The sequence below is a fragment of the Pseudorasbora parva genome, chromosome 14 (genome assembly GCF_024679245.1).
Source record: "Pseudorasbora parva isolate DD20220531a chromosome 14, ASM2467924v1, whole genome shotgun sequence".
Taxonomy (NCBI): domain Eukaryota; kingdom Metazoa; phylum Chordata; class Actinopteri; order Cypriniformes; family Gobionidae; genus Pseudorasbora; species Pseudorasbora parva.
The window spans coordinates 25,198,829-25,217,555 of NC_090185.1; the positions used below are offsets into that span (position 1 = coordinate 25,198,829).

The 18,727-nt window shown below is 39.1% G+C and overlaps 1 protein-coding gene across 7 annotated transcripts in view; it reads left to right on the plus strand.

Moving 5' to 3' along the window:
* LOC137040431 (adhesion G-protein coupled receptor D2) overlaps window positions 1–18,727 on the plus strand; it is a 91,829-nt gene that overhangs the window by 52,357 nt on the left and 20,745 nt on the right. For all 7 annotated transcript variants that reach the window (XR_010897894.1, XM_067416048.1, XM_067416046.1 and 4 more), the window contains exon 24: window positions 16,435–16,517. Coding sequence is in view for 6 of the 7 variants with exons in the window: in XM_067416048.1 (XP_067272149.1) it covers window positions 16,435–16,517 (83 nt within the window). In the remaining variant the exon portion in view is untranslated. The remainder of the gene's footprint in view (window positions 1–16,434; window positions 16,518–18,727) is intronic.

The window sequence follows — 18,727 nt, forward strand, 5'->3', positions numbered from 1 at the left end:
AATTCTTGAAGCCGAGTGAGCGTGAGAAAAAGCGTTTATGTTCACTTTTGATCAATTCATGTCTTTTCCTCCTTTGAGGCAACGGTTTCAATCCACCAATAACGACAACGAGACCATGCTATATGCATAAAGGAATCAGGAAAGAACAAGTGTTTGTGGAAAAGAGAAGTGCGGCAAAAGAGTTTTGACTACATTTAAACTCTGAAGTCGTTTTCTTCTTTTGCTGTCCCTTTCATTATTTTACGTTATATCGTCAGTACATTCACCAATAAAGCTGAAGGTCAAGGGGGACAGTGCTATTTTGTATGCTTTCATTCTTCCTCCTCTTTTTCTCTGCCGCCTTTTGAGTAGGATTTGAATAGACCTTAATAATGGAGATACATGTCAATCAAAAGGCTACAACTCTCAAGGGTCAACTTGAAAAGCTTCATAAAACTGGAAAGTTCATTTTCCACACTCCTTTTTAGTTGTAAAAAGTTGCAAGATATGAAGTGACAAAATTTGAGGTCAGATGATATTAGATACATAGGGCAAGTGTGTCAATTTCAAATTAATAAATGGATCAATTACTAAGTTGCTAATTACTAATTACCCAAATTTAAAATTTTCTAGTGACTGATCACATCTAAATTTTTCAGTTGGCCAAATTGAATTTCTGTGAATTGATGCAATTTAATTAACAGAAATTCAATTTGGCCAACTAAAAAATGTAAAACAAATGATGTTTGTGCTCTATTAATGGGAGTGCCCATAGAGCAAGGGATTTTTGTGATGCATTCATACAATCAATCTCAAATGGGGTACTTTATCTTTAAGTTTGATTCCCAACATTAATCTTTTATTATCAAACAAAGAAACATGTTGCATTGCGAAACATTGCATAATTAAAAGGCGAGCGTGCATGCATAGGCTATACTGTACAGCAGGGCTATTCAAATCTTACCCTGGCGGGCCAATGCGGTGCAGAGTTTAGCTCCAACCCTGATCAAACACACCTGAAAATGCTAATCAATGTCTTCAGGATCATTAGAAAATCACAGGTGAGTGTGTTTGATCAGGGTTGGAGCTAAACTCTGCAGTGCATTGGCCCTCCAGGGTAAGATTTGAATAGCCCTGCTGTACAGAAAACAGCATTACACTGTCCTTAAAGGTTTAGTTCACACGTACATTTTTATTCTGTCATTATTGCTCACCCTCATGTCGTTCCAAAACCCGACCTTCGTTCATCTTCGGAACACAAATTAATATATTTATGGGTGGTTGGGATCAACATGAGGGTGTGTAATGACAGGATATTCAGTTTTGGGTGAACTACCCTTTAAAGGTCCACTGAAATTAAAATGTAAGGTTTTTTTGCTTTTAGTATGACTGTGTTAGCCTTAAAGTTATGAATAAGCTGGTATGTTCCAAAACTATGACAAAATTTGCATTTAGGAGATATAAGGAGATATACATCACTACTTCTCAGGGCTCCGAGATTGAGTCTGTCTCTAAATTCAAGTATCTTGGTATCCTAATTGATGATTCACTCTCTTTTAAACCTCATATTCAACAGTTGGTAAAAAAACTAAAGCTGAAATTGGGTTTTTATTTTAGAAACAAGTCATGTTTTTCCTTTGAGTCAAAAAGGAGGCTTGTTGCTGCCACTTTCTTGTCAGTGCTGGACTATGGCGATGTTCTATACATGAATGCTTCCATCACAAGCTTGAAACTGTTGGATTCTGTTTATCATGGAGCTCTTAGGTTTATCACAAACTTTAGAGCACTTACTCATCACTGTTCTTTGTATGATCGGGTTGGTTGGTCTGCATTGTCCACCCGTAGACTTAATCATTGGTACATTTTTATCTACAAGGCAATTCTTGGTCTGCTTCCCCCATACCTCCAATCTTACATCAAAAAGAAAGGTACAGGAAGATATTGTCTTCGTTCTGAGGACTTATTTTTATTATCTGTCCCTCAAGTCCGGACAGAATTGGGAAAAGGGGCTTTTAAGTATGCGGCACCCTGCACTTGGAATCAGCTGCAAAATGTGCTGAATCTTAAGGAGCCGGTTTCATTGGTTGCTTTTAAATTACTTTTAAAAAACATGGAAGCTACACATACTGGCTGTAGATGTTATGATTGACCCAATTATGACGGAAGATCATTGCCGTTGTTTATCGTTTGCGATAATATGTGAAATTCTGATCTCTTATGACTTTATAATTATTTATTACTTGTACAAATTGTTATATGTTGATGTCATATGTTATATGTTTTTATGTCTGAAACCTTGTTAAATGTGCTGCTGCCTCTCTTGGCCAGGACACTCTTGGAAAAGAGATTTTTAATCTCAATGAGTCTTTTCTGGTTAAATAAAGGTATAAGCATTCAAAATGTAGTCTCCCACTTCCATTAAAATGAATCTCAGATTTTGGTGACATCATTGCAGACTTCACTTTATTGTCAAATCTTCTGTCCAATCAAAATGCTCTCTAGAATCTAAAGCCCGCCCCCTACACTGCTGAAGCTGTGGCTGAAATCGGTCAGTTGTTAACACACATTTACTAATTAACATGGTGAAAGGCACATAGCACACTTTATATGTGATGGGAAACGATTCAGTGTAAATATGCTTTCATTTGAGGCGAATAAAGTCTATTTTCACGTTAGTTTCACACACCGCAGCAGCGCACATACCCCAACGGCTCTGGTCTAAATTTTGACTACAGACACGAGAGCGGAGCGCGGATCATATGTGCGAGTCCGCGCAGACAACAAACATATCGACCCATTTGAATTCTGCACAGAATGCTGCATTTCAAAGTGATATGGAGGAGATTATGATGGTAAACAGTGTTAGAGGAAACTGGCTTTACCAAACAGAGAGAGGTCCGCTCTTGCCCTCTAGTCAAACTGTATATTAACGAAACGCTATTGGCTGTTTCAAATAAGGGGAGGAGCTGCTAACAGCTGGACCCGTTTCAGGGGAAATTACGTCAACACATTGAATAATGCGGCGTGTTTCAAGGCACTTGAGTGGGCCTTTAAGGGAGGCATTTCCCCTACTCTATATTGAAGATTTAATTATAATAAACACGCTGAAACAAAAAACATGTATAAATTAAGATAATGTTGCACAATTAAAATGAAAGATAATAACGCATAAGAAAGATAACACAACCTCTGTTGTTATTGACGTCTACCGGAAGTTAAGTTTGGGCCACAAGCGTGCATGCGCACTGCGCAGTAACGTTTGTTTATGTTGCTGCCATTGAAACCCTGGGGAAAAAAATTAGTTGGCCAAATTGAATTTCTGTGAATTAAATTGCATCAATTAAATTGCATCAATGAAACCGTATATATATACAGGTCCTTCTAAAAAAATGAGCATATTGTGATAAAGTTCATTATTTTAAAAATTAAACATTCATATATTTTAGATTCTTTGCACACCAACTGAAATATGTCAGGTCTTTTATTGTTTTAATACTGATGATTTTGGCATACAGCTCATGAAAACCCCAAATTCCTATCTCAAAAAATTAGCATATCCTGAAAAGGTTCTCTAAACGAGCTATTAACCTAATCATCTGAATCAACTAAGTAACTCTAAACACCTGCAAAAGATTTCTGAAGCTTTTAAAAACTCCCTGCCTGGTTCATTACTCAAAACCGTAATCATGGGTAAGACTGCTGACCTGACCCTGTCCAGAAGGCCATCATTGACACCCTCAAGCGAGAGGGTAAGACACAGAAAGAAATTTGTGAACGAATAGGCTGTTCCCAGAGTGCTGTATCAAGGCACGTCAGTGGGAAGGAAAAAGTGTGGCAAAAAACGCTGCACAACGAGAAGAGGTGACCGGACCCTGAGGAAGATTGTGGAGAAGGACCTATTCCAGACCTTGGGGGACCTGCGGAAGCAGTGGACTGAGTCTGGAGTAGAAACATCCAGAGCCACCGTGCACAGGCGTGTGCAGGAAATGGACTACAGGTGCCGCATTGACTACAAGCCACTTTTGGGCTACAGAGAAGCAGCACTGGACTGTTGCTCAGTGGTCCAAAGTACTTTTTTCGGATGGAAGGAAATTTTGCATGTCATTCGGAAATCAAGGTGCCAGAGTCTGGAGGAAGACTGGGGAGAAGGAAATGTCCAGTGTCAAGTACCCACAGTCAGTGATGGTCTGGGGTGCCATTTCAGCTGCTTGTGTTGGTCCACTGTTTTATCAAGGGCAGGGTCAATGCAGCTAGCTAACAGGAGATTTTGGAGCACTTCATGCTTCCATCTGCTGAAAGCCTTTATGGAGATGGAGATTTCGTTTTTCAGCACGACCTGGCACCTGCTCACAGTGCCAAAACCCCTGGTAATTGGTTTACTGGCCATAGTATTACTGTGCTCAATTGGCCTGCCAACTCTCCTGACCTGAACCCCATAGAGAATCTGTGGGATATTGTGAAGAGAAAGTTGAGAGACGCAAGACCCAACTCTCTGGATGAGCTTAAGGCGGCTATCGAAGCATCCTGGGCTTCCAACACCTCAGCTGTGCCACAGGCTGATTGCCTCCATGCCACGCCGCATTGAAGCAGTCATTTCTGCAAAAGGATTCCCGACCACGTATTGAGTGCATAACTGAACATAATTATTTGAAGGTTAACTTTTTTTGTATTAAAAACACTTTTCTTTTGTTGGTCGGATGAAATATGCTAATTTTCATGAGCTGTATGCCAAAATCATCAGTATTAAAACAACAAAAGACCTGAAATATTTTAGTTGGTGTGCAATTAATCTAAAATATATGAAAGTTTAATTTTTATCATTACATTATGGAAAATAATGAACTTTATCACAATATGCACATTTTTTGAGAAGGACCTCTATGTATATGTATGTATATTCTACTGGGGGAAAAAATTCAGTTTAATTAAATTGCATCAATTTACAGAAATTCAATTTGGCCAACTGAAAATTTTAGATGTGATCAGTCACTAGAAATTTTCAATTGGAGACCTGAATTTTTTTTCAGTGTATGTGTTAGTGAGGAAAAAAAGCATTTGAACACCCTGCTATTTTGCAAGTTCTCCCACTTGGAAATCATGGAGGGGTCTGAAATTGTCATCGTAGGTGCATGTCCACTGTGAGAGACATAATCTATAAAAAAAATCCAGAAATCACAATGTATGATTTTTTAACTATGTATTTATATGATAATTAAATTTATAGCTGCAAATAAGTATTTGAACACCTGTCTATCCGCTAGAATTCTGCCCCTCAAAAACCTGTTAGTCTGCCTTTAAAATGTCCACCTCCACTCCATTTATTATCCTAAATTAGATGCACCTGTTTGAGGTCGTTAGCTGCATAAAGACACCTGTCCGCCCCATACAATCAGTAAGAATCCAACTACTAACATAGCCAAGAACAAAGAGCTGTCCAAAGACACTAGAGACAAAATTGTACACCTCCACAAGGCTGGAAAGGGCTACGGGGAAATTGCCAAGCAGCTTGGTGAAAAAAGGTCCACTGTTGGAGCAATCATTTGAAAATGGAAGAAACTAAACATGACTGTCAATCTCCCTCGGACTGGGGCTCCATCCAAGATCTCACCTCGTGGGGTCTCAATGATCCTAAGAAAGGTGAGAAATCAGCCCAGAACTACACGAGAGGAGCTGGTCAATGACCTGAAAATAGCTGGGACCACTGTTTCCAAGGTTACTGTTGGTAATACACTAAGATGTCATGGTTTGAAATCATGCATGGCACGGAAGGTTCCCCTGCTTAAACCATCACATGTCCAGGCCCGTCTTAAGTTTGCCAATGAACATTTGGATGATCCAGAGGAGTCATGGGAGAAAGTCATGTGGTCAGATGAGAACAAAAAATAACTTTTTAGTCATGATTCCACTAAAAGTGTTTGGAGGGAGAAGAATGATGAGTACCATCCCAAGAACACCATCCCTACTGTGAAGCATGGGGGTGGTAGCATCATGCATTGGGGGTGTTTTTCTGCACATGGGACAGGGCGACTGCACCGTATTAAGGAGAGGGTGACCTCTCCTTGCATGTATTGCAAGATTTTGGGGAACAACCTCCTTCCCTCAGTTAGAGCATTGAAGATGGGTCGAGGTTGGGTCTTCCAACATGACAATGACCCAAAGCACATAGCCAGGATAACCAAGGAGTGGCTCTGTAAGAAGCATATCAAGGTTCTGGCATGGCCTAGCCAGTCTCCAGACCTAAACCCAATAGAGAATCTTTGGATGGAGTTCAAGCTCCATGTTTCTCAGCGACAAACCAGAAACCTGACAGATCTAGAGAAGATCTATGTGGACGAGTGGGCCAAAATCCCTCCTGCAGTGTGTGCAAACCTGGTGAAAAACTACAGGAAAAGTTTGACCTCTGTAATTGCAAACAAAGGCTACTGTACCAAATATTTACATTGTTTTTCTCAGGTGTTCAAATACTTATTTGCAGCTGTATCATACAAATAAATAGTTAAAAAATCATACGTTGTGATTTCTGGATTTTTATTTTTTTATTTTTTTATTTTATTATGTCTATCACAGTGGACATGCACGATGACAATTTCAGACCCCTTCATGATTTCTAAGTGGGAGAACTTGCAAAATAGCAGGTTGTTCATATACTGATTGTCCTCACTATATATATATATCTTTTTTATTACATTTTATTCTTTGTATATTTTTACAGTAAATTAAAGAAGGTTAGTTGCAGGCCAAATGGCAGCAGAGATTGTCATTTAGCTTGAAATTAAACTTTTACATCTTAAATGATTAGTCAGCAAATGGTTGTGCCAGTAATTTTTTGTTGCACTTCTTCATTTTCAGTGTTGCAATTGAAAGTTTATGTTTGGTGTCACAACAGATTATTCCATTGAAATCTCTAATGAAATTACATAATTTGTTATTGCATACCAGCATGCATCGTAAAGCATCAGCGTGTAATTCTGCCAGTGTTACAAGTGGATCTTTAGCAAAGTTGAATCCATCTGTTGTCACACCCCCCTCCCTATCCCACACACTCACAAAGATTGACAACACTTGACCTTGAAAACTGAGTTGTCTGACATTTTATATAAGATGTTTGTAGTTTGTTGTCCCAAATGAAGACCGTGTCATTTGATTGCACACGCTAAATACACAAATACATATTGTTCATATAAATACCCAAATAAACAGATTACAAAAATATGGTAGTGGTTAGATAGATGTTTACATTTCTCTCTCAGAGGAAATAAAGAAAAAATCCTCTCATTCTCACTTCTCTCATTTTTAACTCTTCATTTCTTCTGATAAAGCTACTTGTGATCATACTATCTGTATGGTTGTGTGATTTACTTTGTATAGAAGATTTAAAGTAAATTCAGAAAAATCTGGTGCATACAACCAATCAATACCTATTGAGTAGACTTGAGAAAATCTATTCATAATTCAAACCGGTGTGTGAGTGTCTTTGTGTATCAGTGTGTGTGTTGGCATGATGGATGTCAGAGATAACAAATTGTAAGGAAAAGTTGAATTTGTATCTGCTTAGGATCCTGGCTGCCTTATACATATGGCTTCAGGTTTCGTAGTAATAGGATCTTTGATAGATGGCAGCCCTCCTCAGTCCCCCATTTTTAAAAGATATTTATTTATTAATCTGTCTGTTTATTCAGTCAGATCATCCCCCGCGGGGTCACTGGCACAAAACCACCTGCATTTTTTTCCACCAGTTTTTTTTCTGCTTTTTTCATCCTTTGCTTTATAGTTCATATCCAAAGTCGCTTATGCACATCTCAGTCGGCCGAGCGTCACCCTTACGCCCGCAGGCTAACGGGGGGTACGTTTTCCATCTCATCTCTCATCTTGTGGGTCGAGGTCTTCCTCAATCTCTCCACCCCTTTTCTTAATTCTTGACACATGTCAAATGGAAGCGTGCCCTTTAGTCTTCTCATGTGTATGGAGATCTGACATCAATTCCCACATATTTATAGTGCAAGGAAAATTCTCCTGGACTTTTAAGGAGACGTGTGTCTGTCTACTCATTTAAGTTTTTACATTCAGATTCGATCTGCTCGTTCATTCAGGCTGCTCCAATTTCCAGTTTCTCCAATTTAAGAAATGTTCTATATTGTAGACAAAAACTCTTCTATATATGTCTAAAATCTAGCTACATATGTGTTAATATATTGTAATATTGTAGATTATTGTAATTTTACCAAATATTTTATGCTAGTGTGTGTAGTGTGTGGTAATGAATTGCTTAATGGCATCTTTTATGATTGAAGGCCAGTATAACTGATACTGATGTCTCTATGTATTTTCTATCAGTTTGCACTGCATAAATTAGAATTTAAATATAGACTAATCATTATCAATGCTACAAAAGTTCTTTAATCAAGAGCAGTGAGTAATTTTTGTTTAAAATTAATCACAGCAACAGGTTATTAGGCTTAAAATTAATCACAGCAACAGGTTATTAGGCTGCTCTCACTTCAAGTACTGACACTGGTGTTGCCCATTTTCTCACAACTCTTTAAGTTCATTTAAAGCACTATTCGCACAGGATTAGTATTATCTAGGGACCTCTGTAATTTAGAAATGACTCCCCCACATCTGAGTTTTGCGTGGCGCATTCGCACGGGATAAGCAAGCCTGTGATTTTACTCGAATTTACTGACTTCTCCTGGATATGATACCAAGACTTCTTTATAGATAGCTGTATGAAACCATAAACAGGCATCAATATCGTTTTGGTTATTTTACAGTAGCCTTATAAATAAACATAATTTCGTTCAGTTAGCGAACAGACGCCATGAACTGAGCTCAGACCAGCAGCAGGAGTAAGATTTCATTTATCACGAGTGAGAAGCTGACAATATACGACGGAAGATTCAGTTTCAAAACTAAATGTAAAAGCACCTATTTAAACAAGCTTTTCATTGTACTGTACTGTTCTGTTATGTTTTTCTTTAAGAACAGTATTGATGTTAATATTAAACACACCATTCAATCAGATTACTGCCAAATTAATAATCATTATAAAGTGAAAGTATATAATCTGTGCGTGCGTGGCTGCACGGGAATTCATAACGGTGCGCATTATTAATGCAGACTTTATTCTTCGTGAAAGATAAAGATAGAAATGCTCACAGGAAGAAAAAAAAGCTTTTAAAATTATATACGATCCGCCTAATCCTGGCCAAATCACAGATGTCGATTCGCACGGGACTACTATTATCACAGGACCTCGGTGTTTGGCGAAATATGGTAGGTAATTTGCGTTGGAATTTTTACTTTACAAATTACAGACATGGCCGATTCGCACGGGATTAAGATCACAGACATGCTCTGCAATTATTACAAATCACCAGAGGTCCCCAGATAATACTAGTCCCTTGCGAATGGGGCTTAAGACTGCTTTTTCGAGGATATCTGACAAAACTGACAATTTGGCATAATTGTGTGCGTTATTGTTCGTTCAAGCGCAAAAGAGAAGTTGATTCTGGCGCTGTCTGCACACAATACTGGTGCAAGTGTGTGTGTCACATAGACAGGACATTCACAGACAGCAACTTATCTTTTGTCTTGTCATGCTTGAATGGTTTAAAAGCATTTGCATGAAGGAGAGTGTGATCATATAGTGTAATGCTAGCCAAAGAATGACAGAAAAAACGCATTCTGCGTTAATTGCGGTAAATATTTTTAATGCGTTAACTGTTAACGCACTAATATAAACTAATTTGTTAGTCAGATTGAGTGTGCTGAGGAACAGTTTTTGTGTATTGCCATTTGCACTTATAACCTTTAACCTTTTAATGCGTAAGATCACACCAGTGTGATTACAATGTTCAGTGCATCACGTGATCAAGTGAAGCAAAATTCAAATGTGCTTTCGTGCCTTGGGTGGCTCTGAGCAAGAGACGGACGAGCTCAATGCTTTTCCTATGTCACAATTATTCTGTTTTCAGCCACATAATGTTTTAGGTTTCAGACATTTAAATACACATTAGTACTAGCAAAACAATACATTTACAGTTTGTAAAATATACACAGATATCTATCGAAGTGGCAATACCAATCCTTTCAATTATAAAATTACAGGTTTTATTCATATCAGATGCACATTTTGTAGGTAGCAATAACATTGACTCTATTCTTCTCCCACTTCATCGGCCACCTACTTTTATGTATTTCGGGAGAAGTGTAAATCCGACAGATGCGATTCTCTGAATTGTGCTGAAAACGAACATAGTGGTGCCCATCACATGTTATATATCTACTAACAATCATTATTAAGGTTTTTAAACAACATTCGTTTTGTGAAATTATTGTACATCTTCCACAGTTTACGTCCTCAAACATCACAGTCTCTTAACTTTGAGAGCCATGATCAACTTTTCACACCACTGTGCAGTCTGCCATCTTAGGTAAACACCCACCAGGTGTCACTTGATCCTGCTTTTGACGCCAACTAGACCTTGTCCCTCTAGGGGTGACCTCCTCAAACTCATCGTGTCACACTCCTGGCCCTCTGAGAACTCCCCAACAAGAATCATGGAGGGGGGCTGTTTTAAAGGGTTGTGAGGGGGTTGTAAAGGTAGTATGAGTTTGAGCGTTGGGGTGGGGGTGAAGGCACTGGAAACCAATGGTGCATCAAGACAGTTCTACCCCGCCACGGTGGCCATAGATCAGGGCAGGACTGCTGGCGGACCGGGTGAGGGTGACAGGGGAATAACATCCCTTTCTCCTCAATCGACAGGGCCCATAACTCCTGCCTCCCCAGGGACAGATTGAGAAAGGCAATAGCCAGGGGCTGTGAAGCAGAGATGCTTGGCAGAATTGAAAGTTAAAGAAGCAGGAGCGGAATATTTTTTTTTTTCCTCCTGCACTTGTGCCCGCTCTTGCACACTTTTGTAATTTCGGTAACACTTTAGTATGGGGAACACATATTCACTATTAACTACGACTTTTGCCTCAATAAACTCCTAATTGACTGCTTATTAATAGTTAGTAAGGTAGTTTTTCTAGCATTTAAAATTAGGTATTGGGTAGGATTAAGGGATGTAGAATAAGGTCATGCAGAATAAGGCATTAATATGTGCTTTATAAGTACTAATAAACATTCAATATCCTAGTAATATGCATGCTAATAAGCAACTAGTTAATAGTTAATAACTGAACCTTAAAATAAAGTGTTACCGTAATTTTTTTTTAACACTCGCTACCAAGGGAAATATCCCCCCCCCCCCATTTTTCTAGAGCGAGTTCGAAGCTTCCACTACATACTACAGCATTATGTTGTTTTTTCCGCGCAATTAAAATGCATGCCTGAGGATATAGGGAAAGCATATCCGTCGGGAAGTGTACTTCCGTGGCATCCCTTGTTTGTATGTTGGCATGTAGACCGTGAAGCCTGCAGAGATAGTGCTGTGTCAGGACCAAAGCAGCATCTCTGCAAGAGTGCCAGCCTCTCGCCCCGGTAGCGACAGATTTTATAGCCTGATCAATTTCCCAGTGGCTTATTGAATGTCTTTTAAATGGCTTTTTTATTTTCAATTATAACCCACTGTGTCTCGCCTGCCACAATGGGCCAACATTTGCACTCCCGGATAATTTAAAACCCTACTTTAGGAAATTATGCTTTTTATATTGCCTAAATTTACAATCCCCCACCCATGGTTGGTATAGCTACAATAAAAGGCGATGTAATCGTATGGACTTTTGCATATGTCGTTAATGAATGCGTTTGTAAGTATTTGTTTGCGGCTAACTGGCTCATCCATGGTGGACACCGCTGATGAACGAGGATCGTGAAATGTCCACGTTTGTGGAGATTTATTTGCTTATTAAATTGAACTTGCTTTCAGGTGCCGTTATCAAGTTGATGGAAGCAAACGCAGATTGAAGTACCTCTGGCGAATGACCAAAGTTAGACAGGTGCATCGAAGTGCATTCGCCCCCGTCCCAACCAACCATCTCTCCCCTCCTTATCCCCAGCACGCAAAGCAACTTGAAGGTGAAAGAAGTGCTCACCGGAGCTCATTGGAAAGTAGAAATGACAGTAAATTTTTCAGCCTCCCTCTCCCTCGCTCCTCCATGAGATGGGAGATCTTGTTATAGCAGTCAGGATGAGAGGGGGTCAGGGCAGCAAGCCGGCGTGTGCCTGTTGATGATTGAGGAAAAGAGGAGTAAATTCATTCTGCTCTCGGCACTTTGTCAAGTGCCAGTAGCTTACCGTTGAGAGCCAGTCACCCATCACCATGTTACGACCTCAGAGGTCAGCAGCGAGCCATAAATCAGCAAGGAGAGAGGTTGCGGTGATGCTGCAGAGCTGAAGAGAGCTGATGCGACTATTGCCTTTGTCGTGCCGCCCCCCACCCTTTCCACCCTTATGAAGCTGAGGAACCAAGGCCTGCATAAAAATGATGCCCAGCCCTTCACCACGTGTTGCTGCTTCACAGAAGAAAAAACCCTGGAGTGCCAAACGCCCTGAATAGTCTTTGTACACTTTTATCCTGCTTTTCTTGATTAGATTGTTTATTGTGACGTGGGCTACTTTGTGAGCGTCCTCATTCTACTCATGTAAGTATAGATTTTTGTTCTATAATGAAGGATTTCATAAGTGACAATGTTTTTGATTACTTGCGACAAACCTCCTTAGAGTATTAATTAAAACGGCAGCAGATGTGCAGGTGTGGGAAATCATTAGAAAGAGGCCCCAGTCTGTGGACGTCTCCCTCTCCCAGCATGCAAGGGCTCTGCATGGCAAATAGGACGCCTGAAAGGGAAAGCGTACCTTACAAGTAATCTTAAGAACAAGTTCATAATAAAACACAAGCACGTACATTTACAAAAAGGACATCAATCCATTTGACTGGACTTCTTTTTGGATGTTTTTTTGTCCCCTTCCAATGAGATTCTGCAAATTTTTCATGCTGAAACTCTAGATTGTACATGCAAACTGTTTTGCTTGAACAAGGTTGTCAGATTTTCAGCAGAGCTGCGTTTCCAACAGTTTCCAACTCAAACAATAAACGAACCTCAATATGATGGTTTCCTCAATTTTTTTTCACGTTAATTGATATTTCATGGAATTATCGATTTCTTAGGCACCCATGTGCTAGCGTTTTTCTCTGGCGCACTGGGAGAGAGCTCTAGGAAAGGGGATCTGGTTGGTCAGCTCCTGCTTTCAATATTTGCTCCTATTAAACTGTGATTATCCTGCAGTGCCTGGCTTCTCTCAAAAATTGTGGACGTTTACGTCTCCCAGCATGCAACACAGTCCGATTTTTCCAGAAAGTAAAAACTTCCTGAAAACTCTGAAGGTTTACCAGGTCTTCTGAAATTATTGAATGCCTCATGTCAGCTTATGCTGAGGTACATATATTGACATTTGCAGATGTAGAAACTGAAATCAGCCTCGATTACTCATTTCTCAATAGTCCCTTGTGCAATAAGACCTCACAGGACTGATATGTAGTCAATTTCAATACAGTATATATAATACATTTTTTATTTATGTTATGTTATTTATTGGTGGTGGTTTTCTTCATAGCGGTTTCTAGCCCTACACTGTTTTTTAGCGCAGCTAAAGCCCAAAATATACTGGATGCCTTACGGACACATACAGCGGAACGCCCAGCTTTGAAAGTTCAGTCCATTTGATAGCTTGTAAACCCAGACGGCCAACACACACACACTGGAAAATTTCACTTCTGCTCCCTTTCTCTACCAAAAGTCTTTGCACTAGTTTAAACTAGAGTTTTGTGAGCGTACAGAGTATGTGTGGTTAGAAAAATCTGTATGCTTGCGTACATTAATGTATGTTTTACGTCACACCGTAGTGTATACTTTGTAGGATATAGCGTATATATCAGCATGCAGGATCTGGTTTTATAACATTTTAGTCACAAAAAAAACTATTTCTCAATCATCCAGTATTAAAACAGTTGATTGCGCAGTTGAGCTCCTGCAGGTATTTCATTCTCAGTTTCTGCACTCAGATATCTGCCATTACACCTTCCTGATTGCAATGAATTGAACACATGGTCCAGAAATAAATTCGCCTCTGGGTTTTACACTGTTTACCTTTACCATTTGCCTTTGGTTTATCATAGCTACTTTGAGATCTTGGGCCAGTGTTGAAACCTTGAAGTTTTTAAAGTGCCTCTCGTGGGATTGTTCTAATTTTTATTTTTATTTTTTCTTTGCTTTATCCTCCTGACACCTAGAATATATACACTCTAAAAAATGCTGGGTTGTTTTAACCCAATTTTGGGTCAAATATGGACTAACCCAACAATTGGGTTGTTTTAACCCTGCGGTTGGGTTAAATATTTGCTTAAGACAACCCAATCGCTGGGTTAAAACAACCCAATTGTTTGGTTAGTCCATATTTGACCCAACATTGGGTTGATTTTACCCAGAATTTTTTAGATTGTATTTTTTTTAATGCAGTATTATTTCATGTAATTACATTGTTTAGCGCATGAGAAACAAATGGGAATTATTTATTATTTATTATTTATTTTTAAAAATATATATTTTATTCATATGTTTTGCTATATCCACTGTTGTGGACACCAGGACCCATTTGTTTAAAAGAATAAAATTACATTTATAGGCAAAAACAATGTTGTTGTTTTTTTCCCATTAACCAATACAATTTTAGGTTTCAGGATTTTTAACCAAACTTTGAAAAAATATGATTTCCAACTGTGTTATGAAATATATAATGGAATAAACTTATATAACATTTTACTTTATGCAATATGTGGATAAATATGTTGGTGGCCCCATTCAATACAATGTATCTATACACTGTATCTAATTTGCATATATGTGTTCTTGGGGCAACATGTAATGAAAAAACAAGTTTTATAATAGGAGTAATAACTGACAACATTTTCCATATTTTATAGGAATATTGATATATCATTTCTTTGACTATTTACTAATGTCTCCCAAAATGCCTGATTTATATGATTTAAGATTTCAGTGGACATGTATAAAATCAGGTTTTGTAACAGAAAGTCATATTTTGATTAGAAACCCCATAACATTTTCTTAAAATGTTGATTTATGACAAACTATTTGAAAATTTTTATCAAAGATCAAGGAGAAGTTGTTATCATGGTTGAAACTTCCAAATATTTGGTATCTGAAAAGCCCATGAATGTGCTCTTTATAGTACAGAGAATTTCACTAAAACATAATGTCCACTACAGTGGACAAAAGTCTATAGCTGGTAGCTGGGTTCAAGGATAATATGTGGAATTATGTGTTTTCTCACATTTTATTTGTCAAAGAGTTACTTTAAATCTTAGAACGACCTGGAAAACCTAAGCTTCATATCGCTGAATGCACACCAACACTTCCACAAACTCAGTTAAGAGATGCTTGACACATCAGAATGATGGACTCCTTGAATGCACTGACCTCTCTCCTCTGGACGCCTCTTTCACACTCCCTCTTTCTTTACAGCCCTTCATCCCTCCATTTCCACCCATGTAGATGAGACAGAGATAGATGAAGATATTTCTGATGGGCAGCCATTTCATAGCAACACGCCAAATGAGTTCTGGCTGCCCTGACCCACCCTCCTTTGCAGGAGATTAATCCTGACACAGAGCGCTTTCCGACCATGATAGTTCTGTGTGCTATTCTTCTGGGACAAAATTAGGTTTACTTGGCTAAATCTGGTAAAAACCTCCCTTTGGTGACATCCTCAAATGTAGATCTTCACACATAAAAAGAGATTACTGTTACTACTTGTGCTGTTAAGTGGGGATTTGACATAAAGTGAAGTTGAGCTCTCACACGTCTGCTCCACTTACACAAATCAACTGTTCTTTGTATGTGGAAGTCAAAGATTGTTTATTGTGAAGGATAAGCTTCTATTGAGCTTATCTGACTTCACTTCAATAGTAAGTGACTCTTGAAGGAAACAGTAGCACTGGAAACTGCCTGATGCACAAAGTCCAGTATGTATTCTGGACATGCCGCTCACGGGCCTGATGACTCAATGCGTATTATGAAGTGCCCCCAGATTTATGGGCACACAAAGACCGCACCAATTGGTGACTGAGCCCTCTGGGATGGGAGGCAAAGATTGTGCTCATCCCTACAGTACTATCAAAGCATCTAAACACAAGTCGGTCATAAATTTGAGGAATTTATGCCAGATCGGTGTTGTGTGTCTTTTTTCCTGAGGGCATTTGATAAAGGTTTTAAAAATATAGCTTGTACTATATTGATGTGTGGTGCAATATTAGCTCGCACAATGATTTGTTTTGCTTCTTCTTTTTTTTTTTTTGCCAAGACATTTGAACAGAAGAATTACGTTTCATACGCATTTTATAATTTGAGAATGGTGTTTATTTGTAACATCTTTTTGTTTGCTGCCTTTCTGGGTCATTGATTAATTGTGACTGTCATGTGACTTCGCAGGGCATCTGTCCCTCCTCTGTGTCCATGACAACCTGAATGAAGATCTGCGATGTCCTGACACTGGTGTCCACCTCTCTGGACAGGTAAGGCCTCACGCCACTTCTGTCGCCTATCTATCAATAAGGATCCAAGGTTATTTGACGTCTGAAAAGAAAATCAATTTGCCTCCACTACAATGACACTAAAATGATACCAAACTCTTTGCCCACGCTCAAAAATGTGTATCAGTGCCGAAAATATTTTAATACCAGAACACGTCTCCCCCACCCCCAACAAATAATTGGTTTAGTGAAAGATTCACTGACTCACTCATAGGGCCCTATCATACACTCGGAGCAATGCCGCACCAGGCGCAACGCAGTTATCATTTTCACTTCCTGCACCACATTTAAATAGCATTTGCACTCGTGCCCATCTGTTCGCCCATGGTCTAAAAAAAGAGGTGTGTTCAGGTGGATTGTTAGTGCATTGCTATTTTGAGGTAACTGAAAATAAGTGCACCTTTGACCAATAAAACCTGGTCTAAAGTCAATGCTGCAGTAATTTTGTGTTATTTAACGGGCACGATAGTAATATGTGCCTATAGACGGGTGCACAATGCACGTACATTCTGCTTATTACACACACCGGGATGCATGGCAGCACAGAACATTTTTTAAATATAAAAAAGGGGGCGTTCAAGAGCCCGTTAAGCCAGACCCGCATCAAGATATTGGGTCTGAGAACTCACCACTGGCAGGGCTCAATCCGAGGGGCGGGATAAACGGTTGTTTTTCAAACTCCCTCTGCACGCGATAAGATAGCGCTACAACCAACCAGAGCAACGTGAAGCAGAGCTAGTAGATAAATTAAACTATCAGCGTATCCGGTCGGCAAAACTCCGAACACGTCTTCACTTCTTAAGAATGACTTCAGTGCCGTTCTTTGTTCTTTTCTCAGAGAAAAGTTTAAAGGGTTAATTAGAATCTCTTGAAACATCGAAAATACATTTTGGTCCAAAAATAACAATAAACTACGACTTTATTCAGCATTGTCTTCACTTCCGCATTTGTTTTCAAACCTCAAATAAAGATTCAAATGGTCATGAATCAGCAGATTGATTCATGATTTGGATCGCGTGTCAAACTCAGGGTATCCGCGGGGTCTTGAAAAGTCTTAAAAGGTGATAAATCAATTTTGGGAAAATTAAGACCCTTATAAAGTATTAAAAATGCTTATCACGGCTTTATAAAGTCTTAAATTTTGAAAGTATTTTGTTCAAGCTTTGTCAAAAGAGTTTGACTCCAAAAAGTATTTATGAATATATTTATTTTCATCCCCATAAGTATTAAAAAACAACGGGGCGCTCAGTCTGAGATCGGTTCGGAGCGCGCGCGGCAGAGATGGAAATTAGCGCCGCCACCAGCCAAATGCGGCTGATTTTGAGTTGTAGCGGGTAAACTCGCTTCACCTACCGAGCTGTTTCACCTCTTTGTAAACTTTGTTCAATGCATGCGAGTGCTGCTGTATGTGCGCATATAACCAGTCGTTTTCTCTGTCATCACTCGCGTGAAGACGCGCTGTGAGACTCGTGCGCACTGAAAGAAGATCTGACGCTGTGCATCATCCGAGAGCGCGCGCTCGTCTCACAGCGCGCAAATATTAAGTTCTCTTTTAAGTCTTGCGCTTAAACGGACAAATTCACACAAGAAGTATGTCAACATGTCCATCTTGATGAGTATCCTAGCAGACATAGTCTGAATATGCCTTAAGAGAAAGACGAGCATATCCCTGCATCAGGTCTTAAAGGCGCAGTAGCCTTTACTGCTGCCTGAGTGATGTCCTTATATTTAGTTTGACATTAAACAATGCTCTTGATTGAATAGCTTTTGTAAGTTTAATAAGGATTAATCTTTCATTTAAACAGTTAAATATGCAGTTATTTTACATTTGATTACTTTATTCAATCCTTTCTGCAGGCCAGTAGGCATGAACATTATTATTTAATGTACACATGAGTGAGGTCGAGTTAAACATTTTTTTCGGTTTTCGGCTTTGGTTTCTTCTTTTTTGGTTTCGGCCAAGAATTTTGATTTCGGTGCATCCCTACTGACAATGTTCTGCTCAGTATGTTGTCAACACGCTTCAAAGATGCCAGAATGAATAGTTTCATTGTTGGGACTATTAAAAAGTCTTATCACGGCTTTATAAAAACCATAAAACTGGAAGCCATAAAAGTCCACAAATCATCGTGAAAATGTCAGTATTTCATTGAGATTTGAGATTAAATTAACTGCTGAAGTATTGTAGAGTA